This window comes from Morus notabilis, unplaced genomic scaffold (assembly GCF_000414095.1).
Source record: "Morus notabilis unplaced genomic scaffold, ASM41409v2 Scaffold634, whole genome shotgun sequence".
Taxonomy (NCBI): domain Eukaryota; kingdom Viridiplantae; phylum Streptophyta; class Magnoliopsida; order Rosales; family Moraceae; genus Morus; species Morus notabilis.
The window spans coordinates 632,377-651,315 of NW_010359282.1; the positions used below are offsets into that span (position 1 = coordinate 632,377).

General features: G+C 31.7%; 2 protein-coding genes across 3 annotated transcripts; both read left to right on the forward strand.

Annotated features, from left to right (window-relative positions):
* Positions 1-1,030: 1,030 nt before the first annotated feature.
* LOC21404032 (21.7 kDa class VI heat shock protein) lies at positions 1,031-2,664 on the forward strand. Its single transcript, XM_010094005.2, has 2 exons — positions 1,031-1,383; positions 2,275-2,664. Exons 1-2 carry the CDS (start codon positions 1,071-1,073, stop codon positions 2,568-2,570), a joined length of 609 nt encoding a protein of 202 aa, XP_010092307.1. The 5' UTR covers positions 1,031-1,070; the 3' UTR covers positions 2,571-2,664.
* Positions 2,665-13,077: 10,413 nt separating this feature from the next.
* On the forward strand, positions 13,078-18,727 carry LOC21404033 (kinesin-like protein KIN-14N). 2 transcript variants are annotated; one of them, XM_024162929.1, is made up of 16 exons: positions 13,078-13,535; positions 13,730-13,874; positions 13,964-14,073; positions 14,163-14,282; positions 14,378-14,560; positions 15,532-15,741; positions 15,839-15,919; positions 16,023-16,169; positions 16,265-16,403; positions 16,527-16,636; positions 16,726-16,887; positions 17,002-17,219; positions 17,487-17,568; positions 17,687-17,791; positions 17,887-17,991; positions 18,082-18,727. In XM_024162929.1, exons 1-16 carry the CDS (start codon positions 13,341-13,343, stop codon positions 18,259-18,261), a joined length of 2,292 nt encoding a protein of 763 aa, XP_024018697.1. In that variant the 5' UTR covers positions 13,078-13,340; the 3' UTR covers positions 18,262-18,727. The 2 variants fall into 2 exon arrangements, with proteins under 2 accessions (XP_024018697.1, XP_010092308.1); XM_010094006.2 differs by having other exon boundaries at positions 15,839-15,913; positions 18,082-18,726.
* Positions 18,728-18,939: the final 212 nt, after the last annotated feature.

The window sequence follows — 18,939 nt, forward strand, 5'->3', positions numbered from 1 at the left end:
TGAAATGAACGGGACCAGTGCCTGTTTAGTTGGAGGATTGAGGGTGGGTCTAAACTCAAAAGTCAATTTAAACCATTGTTTAGTTGCATAACATTTTGAATTTGAATTTGGGTTTAGGGTTCATTTGAATACAAAATTGAAGGTTGAACTCAACTTTATCTCCCCCACCTCCCAAAATAGCAATAAACTCAACTTAAAAGTTTCTACCAACTATTTTCACTCACATTTTTTAAAAAGTCATAGTTCTAATAAGTTCTAATAATATAACTAAACGTTGATTTAAACTTTATTCTCTGTTTAAATCTTATACTATTACTAAACGTCATATCGAAAAAAAAAAACCTATTCAAACTCACAAAATTCGGACCCATGAAACGAATGGAAAACTTCCATAACCTATAAAATTGAACTTCATATATTTCTCACGATCACACCCACACTTGAGCATATGATTAACAATGGAAAACCACCCAACCTTGAAGGCAAATGAAAAGGGAGATCTATTCCATACTTGTACAATAAGGAAAAAACATGAGATTGCCCAATAAATATATATATATATATATATATATATATACATGTATGCATATATATACATACATCTTTTTCATGATGGATTTGTGTGCACAGAAAGACATGGGATTGGATGGTTCGTATATTAGATTCTGCACAAGAGAACTATCAATTTTTCAAGGTGGTCATCTTTTTCCATTCTTCCACATCCTCAGCTTACTACTTTACACAAACCAATTCATCACCAAAGGTCATTTTCATGTCTAATATCTGCCTGCCACAATTTTTCTCTAACCAATTAGCAATCTCTAGTAGCTTAAATAAAAAAGAGAGAAATATTCTTCTTTTAGCTTTACAGCCCTCCAAATATTCCAAAGGAATTTGTTCCATCCTCTAACCAATTAGCAATCTCTCTCTCTCTCTCTCTCTCTCTCTCTCTCTCTCTGTTTCACTAAGGCTTATCTTGCACTATATATAAGAACCAAAGCACCACAAAACGCTCCCCATCACAATCACAAAGCTCTGAATAAGGTTTTTTTTTTTGGCCAAGTCTAGAAATGAGCAATATTAGGAGACAGATTGAGGTCCTAAAAGAGGACCAAAATGCAAAGAAATGGTGTTTTTCTCTCCGGGATGATGTGTTCAAACTGTTCATTTCACAAGGCAATATTCCAACGCTGAACAAAGTGTTTGGTGATGGTTCATTGTTCAGCCCCTTGTTGTTTGGCAAGTTTTTTGACCCTTCTGATGCTTTCCCACTTTGGGATTTTGAGTCTGAAATCTTGTTGTGTAATCTCCGGAGCTCTGGCCAAACAAGTGTTGATTGGTGCAAAACTGACCAAGATTATGTGCTCAAAGGAGAACTCCCAGGTAAGTTTCTAAACACTTCTTAAATATATATAATATATCAAAAATTGACTGTTATTAATGTTTATGAACAAAGACTATGGTTATTATATAATATATGTTGAGTGACTTGAGGAAGAAAGGGCTCTAGAATCATTGTTTCTTGAGTCACAAGTTAAATGTTTTGAAATTATAGGGGACCCCAATACCATATGTTCTAATGGATTCCAGTTGATCAGATGACTTTATGAAAGGAAAAAAATGTAAAGGATGGGAGATACATCATGAGCATTTATATGGGTTTTTCATATTCAAAATTAAATAACAGTTTTTGGCAATAGGTATATTATCGTATGTTTCCAACCGTTAAATCCAAATAAAATCGTATCCAAAAGTATACAATATTAATAGAATTAATATAATGATTTGAACAAAGTCTTAAAATTAGGGTATTCTTTAGAATTCTCCTTCAAAATAAAAGAAAATGGTTTCTAGTATGGGAAAATTCTTAATTTAGGTATAGACACATATTATTAACAGTGAATATTTTGAAAGTCAAGTTTTTATTAGTAGATAGAGCCCACTTTTTTCTTAGTCTGTGTTTAGTATGAGGATTCGTGTCATAGTTCTAAATCATGGTTCTGAATCCGTGAACCAAACGTCTGATAGTAATTTTTATGTTGGTACGTATGATGTGACACTAAAATTCATACACTCTCTATAATTAGGCATGGACCTCTATATAAAGTAAAGTGGGGACACATGCCCCAATTTATATTTTAAATTCTAATTAGTACGCGCATAACTTTATAAAATTTCAGTCGCGTCCTTATTTAGTATGAACAATTTATAATCGTTCACTCTGCAACAAATTTCGTTCGAGAATTGGAGATAACCGTCCAATTTTTGAAACAGGGATTGGGAAAAATAATGTTCAAGTGTATGCTGAGAATCAGAAGGTTGTGGAGATTTGTGGGCAATGGAATCAGCAGATGAGAGAGGGCAAGAACAAGGACTGGAGAAGTGGCAATTGGTGGGAATATGGGTATGTTCGGAGGCTTGAGCTGCCAGAGGATGCAGATTGGAAAAAAGTTGAGGCATATTTGACAAACGACACAATTTTAGAAGTTAGAATTCCCAAGAAGCCCTTGGATGGTGATTCCAATCAAGGAAGTGATCATGTTTCTTCTAAAAATTCTGATGAAGTGTAAGTATACATATATAACTGAATACTGCTTAGAACTAGCCTATTTTTGACCTTTTGAGTGCTTAAAAATCAAAACTAACTTCTTTTTGTTGAACAAATTAAACCCCCATTCATTTCGCTAGTTCGAATCACAATTCAAGTTTTTGTTATAGTATTTTCTCTCATAAAAATTTAAATTCAACTTTTTCTGATACAAGATTTTCTCTCACAAAAATTTGAATTCAACTTTTTCTAATACAAGATTTTCTCTCACATGAATTCACTTTTTAACTCAAGCTCTAAATTTAAACGAATAAAACGAGAGAAGGGCATCTTATAAAGTCAAAGACGCACTAACAAATTTGTTTCAAGTGTTTTCAACTACAAAATGATATTAGCTTTTGTTAAAGTGGTAGACTCGAGTTAGATCTCAAATATCATAATAAATTAGGAAGAATTAGGAGATATTTCAAAAAAAAAAAAAAAACATGTTATTAATCTTGCGAAGTTTTTTATTATTAGATCGTGTTAAAATCATTATGCATAATGAAACTAAAAAGATATGTAAATTTAATGGAATTTTATGAATATTTATGATGTTTTAAAACTATGCACTACTTAATGAAAATTTTCATCCTTTTCCTTTTCCCTACCACAAAATTCTCTATTAAATTAAGGTGCCTTTTTCAATTTCTTAGTTAGAAGCTCATGAATATTAGTTGTAAGTAACAATCATACTTGTGAAGAGTTTGAGATGAACAAGAAGTCAAGAACCCTAGTATTTGTAACTTTTTCCAGCTAAGATCTTAGTTTTATTTAAATGTCTAAAAGAAACACAATACATACATCTTGATCAAAAAAACAAAAAAAAAAACAAAAAGAAGCCAAATTGGCCCTTCTACTGTAAGCTGGTCTATTGGTAGGGTTAGTTTTGACTGTTAAATCTAGTCAAAATCACTTCAGATTAAAAAAATATGTAGAACATGCAGTTTCTGATACATATTTAACGATTGAAAAATAGAAAACTACCGATAATTCATTTTTTCTTGTCTTATTAGAAAAATTCCTTTATATTTTTAATTGCATGTATTAAGATTTTATTAAGTACTATTAACTACGTTGCTTGTTTCGATTTTATTACCTATGTTTTAGAACTTTACTTTATTGCATGTGTGTTGAAACTTTGTTTAGTGTTTAAGAAAACAACAAGATAAAAGAGGGAGATGGAAACAAAACATGAATACCAAGTGAAGTATGAGGTGTGAAAGAATGGAAAAGCCACGTGGATTAAAGTTGAACCATTAGATTTAAATTAAGTTAAAAGAAAGTAAGTTTGAACCATTGGATTAGTTCAATGAAAGGTTGAAGTACAAAAGTCATTCCCCTTTCTATATATATTATAGATTATAGATTTTTACAAATAGAATGCATGATCAGGGATTCATGTTGAATAGTATGAAATATGAATTATGAAATATAAAGATTGCTTGATGTTGATGATTTTTTTTAATCTTAAAAAAACATACCAACAAAATTCATTAAGCATTTTCCATGATGGAAAAAAAAAAGAGAAAATTACACAATTTACTTTTAAAAATGTACGAGTCTGAATTTTTATCTTTTATTTTTAATTAATACCCTTTTTTCTGGTATATTTATTTGACTATAAAAGTTATTAATCAAGACTAAAATATAAAAATTTTAATTAAATAGTATATGTCTCATTTTCCCTTCTAACAAAGCGTGATTAGGCTCAAATCGTTCGTAAATCGCTCCCCCGTTATTCCAAATGGACGGTTTTGATTTGGGTTTTTTTTTTTTTCTAAAACGCCTTTCTACAAAATCACATAAACCGTCCTCCTGTGCACCCGCAGTACCTGCTGCATAGTTATGCATGTTTGGAACTCTTGACATTTGCAAGTCCACACCTGTGCAAAGTATGAAACATTAATCCCTAATGGGACGTTTGGTTGAAGAATTCAAATTATAATTTGAATCATGATTAATGATTCACTATAATATTTTTTCTCATAAAAAATACACGTAAATCGAAAGTGATGCTTTATCAACGAAATCCCTTCACTTTTCTGGGGTTGTTAGGAAAGATTATTGTGTTTTATTTAATTAATTACTAGACAACAAAAGAGAAAGTGATAACATTTTAACAAAGAGAAGCAAACCAAAGAAACGAGATTTTAAGGATCTGTTTAGTTCGCTGATTTAAGTTTTTAATTTGAGTTGAGATGTAATTTTATGTAAGAACTTTTTACATTAGTAAAAAAGTTAGATATAACTATTTCTGAGAGCTTTTTACTGAAAAAAAACTCGAATCGGTGAAAGAAACGAGACCTAAATCAACAAAAGTTCTTTAATTCTAAACAATAAGGGGTAGAAATCTAACCAGTATCTTATATTAATTTTCTTGCTCCTCTCAAATGTGATCTTATTCTTTTATTATTATTATTATTATTCTTCTTTTTAAGGTAAATCTAATTTAGGATTTGGCAATCAACATCAAGTGAAAATCATGCTTCACATAAATCTTTTACCATGGATGGAACAATGCTAAAAATAAAAAATAAATAACAAAGGAAGTGTTGTAAGATAATAATCTCCACTAGCCAAAAAAAAAAAAAAGAAAGAAAGAGATAATAACCTCAGCAAAGGTAAGAATAAATATTAAATAAAATAAAACGTAAATTTAGATAATAAAATAGTGCAAATATTGACATACATCAAAGGTCAAACCAAGTTCCGTAATAATAATCAATAATGTAAAGGGCTAGTTTGGTATTATTGTACTGTTAAAATTTTTTACTATTGTTGTACTGTTAGTAATAAGTTGTTGTGGCCTGAAGCATATAGGTGTTTAATAAATATTTTTACAAAACTGTTGTGAGTACGAGAAGTAGAAATTTAGGTATTTGTTAAACTGTGTATAAAATTACTACTGAAATATATAATGACGAAAGTAGACATATTTTATCATACATAGTTAGTTTTATTTCTATTTTTATGGTCAATATTCATAATCTTAAGAACATATATTTTAAATTTTACTAATTAAAATAGTTCTTTAAAATAAATTACTTTTAGTGAAGGAGAAAAATTATTCATCTACTAATATGTATCATTGTTATTTTTAAATATTTTGTTAATTATTAAAAATATTTGAATGAAATTTTTGCATAGCATGTTTATTAAAGATTTTCAAATTTTAAATACCTATTTTAAAAATATATATTTAATTTGTTATGATAAAAATAAAATAAGTATATTGAGAATTAAGTTATATTATTAAGGTTATCTTAGTAAATTTAGAATAGCAGCTTTGTAAAAGTAACTCCTAACCTGCTTCTCAAATTTGACTGTTTGAAAACAATTTTTAAAAACTATTGGATAAAAGTAAGATTTACTAAACACCCTAACTTAACGTAGCTTCTTTAAAAAAGTTAAAAAAACAGCCTCTAAAAGTAATGCCAAACGGACCTTAAATAATAAACAAAAAAAAATTACAATTTTTATATTTAAAGCAATTATGCTTTAATAAATTATGTGAAGGGATCAGGTTATAATACCTACAAAATACAACTGTCTTGTTCGACCAACAATCAATTATGAGATTATAATATATGTCTTCTCAGTTATCCCTTAAATATTAAAATTATCGACTAAACCAAAGTAATGAAGAGAAATTATTGTACCATATATTTCTTTTGAATTCTTTTGTTGGTTTCTTAGATATAGCTTCAACTATTGGATCCAGTTTTGTTGGATTTAGATGGTGATTTGGTCAACAGCAAATACATTTCTTAGATTTAAAATCTCTTTTTTTTGGTGTCCCTAATTAATGACAATCCTAACAGTTTTTTTTTTTTTTTTTTTTTTTTTTTTTTTTTCATCGACTTATTGTGGCTGCCTAGTCAATTTTTCTATCTGAAACGTACCAAACAAATTAAAGGTTTTAATTCATCATACCTAATATGTATAAGTTAATGATTAGCAAAAGAAAATATGTAAGAGTTAATTCCTAAAGACTATAAATTAAAAAAAAATCCATGTAAAAAGAACTGAATATTTCTGCCTTTAATGTGAGACCTTTTATCATCTTTACGTTGGATCATATTTAAGCTTAAGCAGCCAGTTTGCTTGAAAGTCCAGCAATTGCCAATTTCATTAAAGCCCTCACCTTTTCTTTTTTCCATTTAATGTGTTTTGGTGGTACATTAAATAGAAAAATTTGTTTCAATATATATGACAAACCGACCCATAACTCCCGAATGGCATTTTCATATTAAACAATTTCTTTTTGCTTCTGGAATTCACTTATTCTTTTTTATGCATAAACCATCATAGTATGGAAGAGTTTCACAAATGTGTCACAAATGATGTGCACCGACGTATAAATTAGAATGAACTCTTACATGTTACTTATTATCTCAAAAGGACATGTTATGTAATCTTTTCAAAAGAAATTTTGAAGGTGGAGTTCAAATTTTATACCTTAATAAAAAGTAAGTGTATATTTACTGCGAAACTATATCCGTGAGATTGCAACTCCACCATGTTATGAATATTAAAATTTAAAAATGATATTCATACTCATGAAGATAAAACACCACACTCTCGTTTATTTTACCGATTCGAATTTAGAATTCGAGTTTTGCTACAGTAAAAAGTTATCAGAAACAGTCACATCTAACTTTTTTACTACAGTAAAAAGTTCTCACATAAAGTCACATCTCAACTCGAATTAGCGAACTAAACGAGCACAGAATAATAGTTCTCATTAAATTGGATCCCGTTTATCTACTTAACGGGACCCAATTTACCCCTAAATAGGGGCTAAGTTTTAATTAGGCTGAAAGAACTAATTCTCTGCTGTCTTTATTCCATTTGGCAAAGCAAGGTTCTGATTGCATATTAAGCTGGAAAGTGAGAGAAAATAATATTTAATATGACCTTGAAATAATCTTTTTTTTTTTTTTTAGTTTTTTTTTTTTTAGTTTGTTTTTATTAGAGCGACACGTTTGGCATAAGACTTGTCTAAGAAAGACAGGGGAAGGGACAATTTTGATAAACATGGCTGAAGAGGAAGTTTCCCCAAAAGGATTTGGAGAAAAAAAAGGACTGCAAAATGGATTGCAAACGAGCACCAAGAAATGAAAAGAAAACACCAACAAACTGCTTGGACCATGTGGGATTTACAGAAAAAGTCTTGTTACCCTTTTGATTGTTACCGTACCATACAAGGAAAACGTGTGAAAAAGTTTTTGTGGTTAAAAAAGTGTAAAATTCTTGACCCCCATCTGACGCAAGAGAAAATATTTGTTTAATACTGAGAAAATATGGGAAAAGTTTTGGAGAGCCTTTGCCTAAGATGTGCAAAAATACTTAAATAGGATGGAGGAATATGGACATTAATTTTACTTTTGTCTTTTCTTTTTTTGGAAAAGACTTTACTAGCCCAAGTCCAACCACCCATCTCTATCAATTATCAAAAAATAAATAAATAAATAAATAACTACCCATCTCTGTAGGCAAAAACTGAGGGATATTGCAATAGTTTTAAGTTAAGGGATAAATTGTCAAAATTAAAAGTTGAGTGATCAGCAAGTATTTGAAAAGCGCTAATGATATACAAGTTCACCTAAATTAACCTTTTAGTGAACGTTCAGTTGATGGATTCAGAATCATAATTCAAAATTATTCTTGATTTACGTGTGTTTTTTATGAGAGAAAACACTATAACGAACTATGAATCATGATCTGAACTGTGGCACGAATCTACCAACCAAACGCATTCTTAATTACTCATTTGTAAATCTAGTCAATAGTTGTGATAGTGATATTGTACTACCTCTCCGGTGGGATTTTTTTTTCCTTTTCTTTTCATCTCTTTGTAGTTTTAACTTTTATGATATAAATAAATATGTGTCTATTTAGATCTCGATCTATCGTAGTGGACCATTTTATCTATTCGGATCCTGATTTAATTGTGTTTTCATGTTTTGTTTTGGCATTTTTTTGTGTATTTCTGTATATTTTTTATATATTTCTAGCTTCAAAAGCCAGATCTAGAAGCTTTTAGGTGGACATAAACTGAAATTGGTAATAATCATTCGTTATCATATAAGGCAGAATAACTTATATTGGAGGAGGATGGTAATTTGAAAAAGTACATGATGAAATCCTTTATATTCTTTGATGGAAGCAATGGTTTGACTATTGTTTTGTTTATAATAAATTATATTAGTTTTATGTATCTCACTATTTTGCTTGAATAAAAAAATACTCTTTGTTAAAGAAAAAAACTACCATTTCATCTTTTTTACAATTTATTTTCAGACGAGTGTCCCCAAAATTTTGGACTTGTAGCAATTTCCTCCGGAGTTATAGAATGTACTAATTATACCCCGCTAAAAAATGAAATTTATAATAATTACAATTCTCCTATCAATTTTTGGATGGAAATTGTCACGTGCGATGCACACGACTATAAAAAAATAAATATATTTTTTTAATGAAACATTTTTGCTAAAAAATGAACACAATGCTTTGTCCATCATCCCTAAATTTACAAAGAGAGCGACAACGACGAAAAAAAAAGGAAGGATAGATTTTCTTTTTTTAAAAAAATATTTTTTAAATTCCTTTTAGTTTGCTATGAAAATTAAAATTTATTTTTAATTAGAATTATATTATATTAAAGCAATTAGAGGTTTATTTTCAAATTAAGTTTAATTTTGTAAAAAATAATTTGTTATTAATTCTTATTGTAAAGTAGTTTCTTAGCTCATATATTAGCATGTGGCATATTCCATCCACAAACTAGCAAAAAGGACAAATTCGTTACCGTTTCTAAGTTGGAAGAGAATGGATGTTACGCTTATTCGGGAATTTCATCATTATAAAGCACAAAGTTTTGGGGATTTAAATTTTCCCCATTATTTTTCTTTAAAAAAAAAAACCATGACAAAAATGTATCAACTTATATGAAAGAAGTTCCTTGATATAGATTTGCCAATGGCATGTGAACTAAATTTCTGCCAAACAATCCATCTTTCACTAATATTTCTGCCAATTCGTCTTCTCATCTTAAAAGACACCCAATTCATTCTCTAGATTTCATTTATTTTGTTGCCAACATAATATATCCTAGCTTTTTTTTTATTATTCCATTACTAAAAATAGCGGGCGTGTTTAGAACTCGTTCCAAAATGATTACTTTTTGTATGAAAATGAAAATTAAAACGTTTTCAATCTCAGACAAAAATTATTTTTGAAAATGCATTTGGTAATTTTATCAAGAGATTATTTTCAGTATTAAAAAACCTATTAATGTCTCTCTCTTTCTGCTTAAGAGAGGAGAAAATGAAAATATTTCTCTCATTTTACACTAAACTAAAAAAACATTTTCATTTTCATTTTTTATCTTTATTGCACCAAACACCGTTTTGAAAACGCTTTTATTTTTTCTTTCTCAAAAAACATAAAAAAATAAAAACGAGATTAATTCGGTCAACATTTTTGGATAGAAATGTAACGTGTGTAAGCATTACTTAAATTAGATCGATGGACGTTGGAAAACAAACCAAGCTAAACTATAGACATCATTTTAATTATTATAAAATGTACTTAATATTAATTTAGTAAGTCTTTTGGAGCTATCTAACTATCCTTATCTTTTATTTCCAGCAAATTATTCTACGAGTGTCTTTGACATATCATTCGTCCAATCATTTTCTAACTACTTTTTTTTTTCTTTTTTCTTTTTTTTTTCTCAATTTATGCGACTTCTTTATCATGATCTAACTCCATTATTCATTAACTGCTGTGTGCAACGCAATCCAAATACAAGATAATGGAGGTTCGGTTTTAATTAGTTAGTTTGGTCATTATTTGACACAGTTTGGCTTCTTTCCTTTTTCTTTCTTTTATAATACTGAAATTCTGGCACGGAATAATATAATTATGTGTTCCAATTATATGTAAGGAATCATTTTTTACTTTATTAATAGGAATTATTATTTTACAGCGCGTACAAAATAAAACTGTTACTGCTTCAGATAAAACTATTAAAAACTAATTATTTAAAGACTACAACATAATTTCTATCATTAGAGTAAAATATTTTTCTCACTATAAATGCATATGTATTATTATTCATTTTATCATGACTCAAAGTTTTAGAGAAATTACTAAAATAATCAAGTAAAAAAAGAGGTAAAATAAATAAAAAAAGGAAGAAAAATATTACTCTGACAAATTCAAGTAAACTCTTAATTTTCCCAATAAAATGCTGACTAAGTAGATGACTTCCAATTAGTAGAAAGATAATAATTTATGTGAAATTGTTACCGAGTCTTCAAAACCAACCAATTATAATATATTTTCGGCAAAAGAAAAAAAATTAAAATATATGTTTTATTTTTATGAAATCGTTACATTTGGACTTCTGTGGTGCATGCTTCTCTTAGGATGGTGAAATTGCACTTCTCCTGTATGAAAGCGACCTTATTTTATTTTATTTTTTAAAAATAATGATGGAAGTTGACATTGCATTTGCTAAAATTAGGACCCAAAATTTATAAACAAATTACTGCAAAGTTATTCGTTATTTTAAAAATAATGCAATTCATTAAAAATATTGAATACATTTCTTTTTCTTTTTCTTGGAAAAAAGAGAAATACATCACTGCTATTTCATTTCTATTTTGGGAACATAAAATGCATCTAACTATGTTTCAAGTACAACTTTACATTCCACCCAAAAAAAAAAAAGGTACAATGCCACATTGGGAGTAAAAATATGAATTAATCTCATTGGTAGCTCTGGATCTTTGGTCATTTTCATTTCATCCTTTAAACTTTAAAAATTCTCACTTTATTATCTAAACTTTAAATTTGTCCTATTTAAGCTCTTTTATAAGAATTTTTATTAAAATCAGATGAAAAAGAGAGAATTAGTTGTAGGGCCGGCAATATGGGTCACGACACGACTCGAAAATGACACGAATTTTACAGGTTAGGGTTGAGAAAAAAGAGGCTCGGGTCAGAATTGGGTCGACCTTAAATTGACACGAGAAATACGGGTCAATTTCGGGTTGGACCCGCCTAATCCGAACACGACACGAAACTCGTAAAAAACTAAAATATATATATTTTTCATTACATATTTTAAATTTTATTATGAACTTGTGATATCATGATAGTTATACTCAAAATCTTATACTATTATTTGCTTAATTTCAATGGATGTTATTGTAATTTAGTGTGTTATGAATTTTAAGTTATTTCTAATATGTAAAAAACTAAATAAAAGTATATAATTTTCGTGTCAATTTCATATTCACGGGTCAATTTCGTGTCACGGGTTATTTTCGGGTCGTGTCGTGTCAACTCATAAAGTGGTTGTGTCGTGTTCATGTTACGGTTTTTAAAAAATTTCTTGTCACGGGTCGTATTCGAGTTGACTGTAAATTTTAAAAAAATGATCAAAACACGACATGTGACACGAATTGCCACCCCTAATTAGCTGTGAGCCTGTGACTGTGTGGTTTTTATCTGTTTATTTTTAATAGAAATTCAAACATAAGGGGGTTGAGTGAGAACAATTAAAAATTTAAGAGACAAAAAAAGTTTTAAAAGTTCAGAAGGCAATTTGAGATGATCTTAAAATTCAGGGCACTATTGATAAAAAAATCCTTAAAATATCTTGCAATATCCAAATGTAACTAATTATGGTTAGAAACTTGTTCTAACGTTAAATTCAGATGGCCTCCAATGATAAAGAAATATTTGAAACTCCCACCCTCAATTTAAAAAAAAAATATATTCAATTTATTTCAAATGAGAATTATGATGTTAGAAATGGGAACACAAAATTCTCACACATAAAAAAAAAAAGGAGAGAGAATATAAACACAGACATAAGGACAATATAGGAAATTGATAATACCGCCAGATCCCCTTTCAAAAAGATTCAAATCCAAATGGCAGTCTTTTTTTTTTTTTTTTGGATAATTGAAATGGCAGTCTTAACTTTATCAATAAACAGCCACGAGCTACGACATAAAAAATAGAGTAAATTCCATTTTTCTTAAAAAATGTTTTCTTTAGTGTAATATTTAAAGTTCTTAAAATGCTTATAATTTTATTTGTTTAATAAGAAATCTCGTGATAAGACGTGTAAAAATGAACTACTGATATGTTTATGTTTTTTAAGCGCTAAATTCGTATTAATAAGTGCATCTTCTGCATTTTTTTTTTTTTCCATTTCGATCTAATTTTTATTAACTCTAACGATGCTACCGATAAAAAAAACACGGCCCTTTAATATGAAATATTTGCTTTCGCTGTCTCAAGTTTGTTGTGCGTGCGTGGATCAATCCATCTTCCTGCTCGTTAAAGCAACGGCTGTGATATTCACTCTCAGTGTGTTAGCTTTGAATACAATCCACGGTCCCACACCAACCTTTCTAAACTCTCTCTACCATTCTCTCTACCCTTCTCTCTCCTCCTCTTGCACCTTCAAATGGCTTCCAAGGAAAACTAAAAACCAGTCTCCATTTCAACAACCACAACTGAAAAACTCCATCAAGTTTTCCACTTTGGTCCTCAGTCTCATTCTTCATTCTCTTTAGCTTCTTGGGTTTCTCTTGTTTTCCTCATTTGCGTTGTTTTTTGTTTTGTTTTGTTTTTTTTTTTTTTTTTGGGGGTGATGAAGTGAGTTTGAGAAGAAGTGAGATTTGGGGTTGAAAAAAAAAAGGAAAAAAAAAAAGAAAAGGAAAAAATGGTTGGTACGGCAACAAAAAATGGAAGAACAAGACAAGCGTTTTCTTTGGTAAATGGAGGATACGACATGAGTCCAAGTAGTGCTCCGCCGAGTAATGCTGGTTCAGAATGTGGTGGTACTGAGTTTACTAGAGAAGATGTTGAAGCTTTGTTGAGGGAGAAGCCCAAAAGGAAGGACAAGTTTAATCTCAAGGTCTTATTTTTTTTTTTTTTTTTGAGGTTTCTGTTCCAAAAACTATCAGGGTTTCTTTTTTAACATTTTTTTTTTTGGTTTTTGGGGTGTTATAATTAATGGGGTTTTGGTTTTGTTTCAGTTTGACTTGCGTAGTTGAGTTGCATTCTGATTTAGATACTGATAAGTTGAGGTTTTGGTGTTTGAATCTGAAGGAAAAATGTGATCTTTTGACTGAGTACATAAAAAGGCTAAAACTTTGCATCAAATGGTTCCAAGAGCTTGAGACAAGCTATGTATTTGAGCAAGAGAAGTTACAGAATAGGTTGGAGAAGGCTGAGATGAAATGCGGCGAAACCGGTATGATTAGATTAGCATCTTTTGTTGCACCTGAGTTCTTAATGAAATCTCCTCTGAAAGTGATTCAAAATAAATATGCTTGATTGTAGAAATCCAACTGAGAAATAAGGAAGAAGAACTGAATTCCATAATTCAAGAGCTCAGGAAGAATTATGCTTCTTTGCAAGAGAAATTCGAGCAAGAAGAATGCGATAAATTGGTAAGCAGAAGAAGGTGGAAATCCTTTTCTGTCTTGTTTAGTTTCGCTGATTTCTGTAAGATAATTAAGTTCTTGAATATAACAATTAGGAAGCAATGGATACACTCACAAAAGAAAGGCATGCCAGACTCGACATTGAGAGATCGCAGAATAGCCTCTCGGAAGAGCTTGGGCGAGCTCAGCGAGAGCTCTCAAGTGCTAATCAAAAGGTAGAAATATAATGGTAGATTTATCTGTTTCCTTTTCTCCCCTAGAAAATTCAATAAGCTCCTAAATATTCGTTTTGGGCTGTTGAATTCTGCAGATATTGTCGCTTAATGACATGTACAAGCGGTTGCAAGATTACATTGCTAGTTTACAGCAATACAACAGTAAGCTACACACAGACCTCTCTACTGTTGAGGACGACCTTAAGCGCATAGAAAAAGAGAAGGCTAGTATGACGGAGAACCTAAACAATTTAAAGGGTCAGCTAACAATGTGCAAAGTGAGTTTCTACTTTACTAGATCTATTTCTCATTATGTTAGATTGTATCTTTTATGTTTCCTTTTTTACTCCTCCTTTATTGATCTACAGTGGGGCTTATTGAATGAACGCTCTTATTCAGTTTTCAAATTGCTAGATTTGTCACAAAGGCCTTGCACATTGTCAAGGACTAGTGATGAGTGCTTTGAGAGTTAGAAATATATTAGGCCTTGCACATTGGGCAGGTTGAAAGCTTGAGGGAAAACTTTTGTGGATTATGAACTGGCATTTAAGTTTATTCTCGTGAATGAAATGAACCCAATTTAGAAATATATTAGGGCCCATTCTTTTCATTGGTTTAAACCATAATTCAACCTTTTAGTTTTTGTTATAGTGTTTCTCTTACAAAAATTTAAATTCCCGTTCAAACCTATGAAAGAATAGGCCTTTAGTGACCTACAGTCTAAACTGCTTAAAGCTATAGGTAGAAAAATTTGGTGGCAACTTTCCTAGCTTGCTAACTTGCCCAATTTAGAAAATAAAAAACAGGGACCGAGAAGATGAGTTGTATAGTACCATTAAGATCTTAGATCTGGAGTTAGGGAATTCATTTTCAGGAACTTTTGCAGATGAGGATTCGTGCCATGATTCGAATCATGGTCCGTGGCTCGCTACAGTGTTTTCTTTCGCAAAAAACACACACGTAAACCCAGAATGGTTCTGAATCATGCTTTTGAATCCGTGAACCAAATGTCCACGAAGGTTTCTAGAAGCTCTTTTTGCCTTTGGTTCCGAAGTTTTGGTTCCCACTAATGGGGCATACTTCATACATTGTGATGACTAGTAACATCTATGGAGTTTATGCAGAAAATAAAGAATGAAATAAAAAAATGTAATTTTGAGTTAAGGTTTATTTCTTCCTGATCTTTTCTCCTCTAATATATCCTTTAGTGTGGAAACTCAGCAAATATTTTTTAATTGATCATATACAGGTATCTCATGATGAGGCTGTAAAGCAGAGGGATGCTTTGGTCAATGAAGCCGCGGGCCTTAAAATGGAGTTGCAACAGGTCAGAGATGATCGTGACCGCTTGATACTCCAAGTGCAGAATTTAACAGACGAAGTCGTGAAATATAAGGAATATACGGAGAATTCTTGTTCTGAATTGGATACCCTGACAGAAAAAACAAATCAACTAGAGGTTTGCCTAATGCATTTTTCCTGCATATCTTATGCGTGTAGCGACTATCGAAATTTTCTGGCTAATTAACTTAACTGTTATTTTGGTTTCTTTTCAGGATAAATGTTTTTCACAAAGTAACGAGATAAGTACATTGAAGGACCAACTAATGAATGCGCAAGAGAAACTTCAGGTGACAGTATGTGATTTTTTACTGAACATATTAATTTAGGATATGCAGGTTTGGAGTTTAATGCATGAACTTGGAGAACTTTGCATAAAAAGATCCTGAATCTTGTTAGGTGTCCGACATATCTGTATTGGAGACAAAAACAGAATATGAAGAACAGAAAAGGCTCATAAGTGAATTACAAAGTCGCCTGGTGGATGCGGAATTTAAACTTGTTGAAGGAGAGATGCTGCGCAAAAAGTTACATAATACCATTCTGGTAGTACTTTCTGCCCGCTATATATATATATACACACACTATATATATTCGTAAGGAAGATTGTCTATATCCTTCTGAACTGTCTTTTGTTACAGGAACTGAAAGGCAACATTCGGGTATTCTGTAGAGTGCGACCATTGTTGCCCGATTATGGTTCTTTTGGTGAAGGGAAGGTTATCTCTTATCCCGCATCAATGGAAGCTCTGGGCCGTGGCATTGATTTGGTGCAAAGTGGTATGCTTCAATTATAAAAAATAAAAAAAAAACAGAGAGATATCAGATTACTATTTCTTCTTTTGTGTGCTTTTGAACTTTTGGTGTTATTGCGCTAACAAAAATGTTCATGTCAATAATCAGGGCAAAAACATTCTTTCACGTTTGACAAAGTTTTCATGGCTGAGGCGTCACAAGAGGATGTCTTTGAAGAAATTTCACAGCTTGTTCAAAGTGCACTTGATGGTTACAAGGTGATTCCAACATTCAAATCTTGTTAAAACGTAGTATCTGCGTCATGCACGCTTAGGCTTAGCTGCTTCATTGTTGTTTTGTTCTTCAGGTCTGCATTTTTGCCTACGGGCAAACGGGTTCAGGCAAAACTTATACCATGATGGGTAAACCAGGACAGCCTGAGCAAAAAGGGTTGATACCTCGTTCGTTGCAACAAATATTTCAAACTAGACAATCACTTCTGTCACAAGGTTGGAAATACGAAATGCAGGTTAGTGGACTCTGTATGTGTGTACCCGTGTGCGCGCCAGTTTTATGTATTGTTTGAACATCTGGCTGTAATCTTACTTCTGTATCTAATGCTTGTGTATAAACATACTTCCAGGTTTCGATGCTGGAGATATACAACGAGACCATTCGCGATTTGCTATCTACAAATAGATCATCCCTAGATCTTTTGCGATCAGAAAATGGTATCGGTGGTAAGCAATACACTATCAAACATGATGCGAACGGGAACACACATGTATCTGATCTTACAATTGTGGATGTTCGTAGTGCTAGAGAGGTCTCCTATCTTTTAGACCGGGCTGCACAAAGCAGGTAACAAAATAACACGAATCAATACTTTTCTTCTGGTAATCATGCCTGTTTAGTGGGAAGTTCGTTGCATTTACACAAGATATTGTCCTTTGCGTTGTTAGCGTCTGCTTTATTGTTTAAGGTCGTGTCGTTTATACACTTGATACTAACGACTGATTCTGATATAACACTTGACACAATGAAAATATTGTTTTGTTTTGTTTTTCTTGTTGTGATTAGGAGAGGCCATTCAGCTAGTTATTGTGTATTTTTTTTTTTTTCGTTTAGATCTGTAGGCAAGACCCAAATGAATGAACAATCATCAAGAAGTCACTTTGTTTTCACACTACGCATATCTGGTGTTAATGAGGTACTTTAATTTCGCTCTTTCTGTTAATCAATTAAGGTGTTTTATACATGGATGTTTTATTCTTTTCATGTGTTATACCGATGAATTTCATATACGTAAATTATTCTTTCATCTACAGAGCACTGAACAACAAGTACAAGGTGTCTTGAATCTCATTGATCTTGCCGGGAGTGAGCGCCTTTCTAAGAGCGGCTCTTCTGGGGACCGTCTGAAAGAAACCCAAGTATCTTATCTGCACCACAATTTTCATAATCTTCTTTGTTGTGCATTTCCAGTTTTTCAGTTTCTAAAACAATAATGTTCTTTTGTTCTTATCAGTCAATCAATAAAAGTCTGTCGTCCTTAAGCGACGTCATATTTGCCTTGGCGAAGAAAGAGGATCACGTACCTTTTAGAAACTCAAAGCTTACATATCTTCTTCAGGTAATTTCTCTATGAATGTGTAATGTGTTTCTTTTTCTTCATCTTCTAGAGTTTCTGTCCTAAACTCTTGTAAATTAATGTCCTTCACAGCCATGCCTTGGAGGTGACTCAAAGACTCTCATGTTTGTGAACATCTCTCCTGAACTCTCCTCTGCAGGCGAGTCGCTCTGCTCGCTTCGTTTTGCTTCTCGCGTAAATGCTTGCGAGATTGGTGTTCCGCGGCGTCAAACCAACATCCGGTTTTCAGAGTCGCGATTGAGCTACGGTTGATCTTCAGTGGTATAGTTATATTGAGAGAAAAAAAATATATTCTAAGCATATCAATGCTCTGCATCTGCATCACTAGTATTAGAGAGTGAAGTTCCAGAGTGATTCTAACATAGGTGTATTTGTACAGTGAGCAAAATACCATGTTGTACTAAATACCATTGGAAGGTTTGATTTTCTAATTTCTGGAAATCTAATGAGCTTAATTTCTTCAACAATGTCCTTAATGCTTTTGGCTGCCTTTAATTTAGGCTTGTACGCAGTTCGGTTTTCTGCAGAGGCAGAACCGAAGCTGCGACAGTTGGAAATGCCTAACCGAAACCGACTGTCATGTGTAGCGGTTGGTTCGGTTTTCAAACTGAAAACAGTCGGTTCCCTTGGATTAGTTGGAATTTGGTGTCATTTGCCTCGCCGGTTATTTTGATTGTGGCAGTTTTCATGTACAAGGCTTTTCTATAATTGATGAAGTGACTATGAAGCATAGATTGGGTGCCATTTGCCTCATTTCTCAGTCATTTCAATTTGTTAAATTTCTAAGCCAAGCCGTTTCTTGATTTGCGCGTGTCATCCTTGTGCGCCGGCCATCCTTGTGCGCCGGCCATGTTAGTCTTCTTCTCTATGTCATTCCAATGTCATTGATGTCACCGAAGGATCAAGAAAAGAGTAAGAATCAAGAAAAAC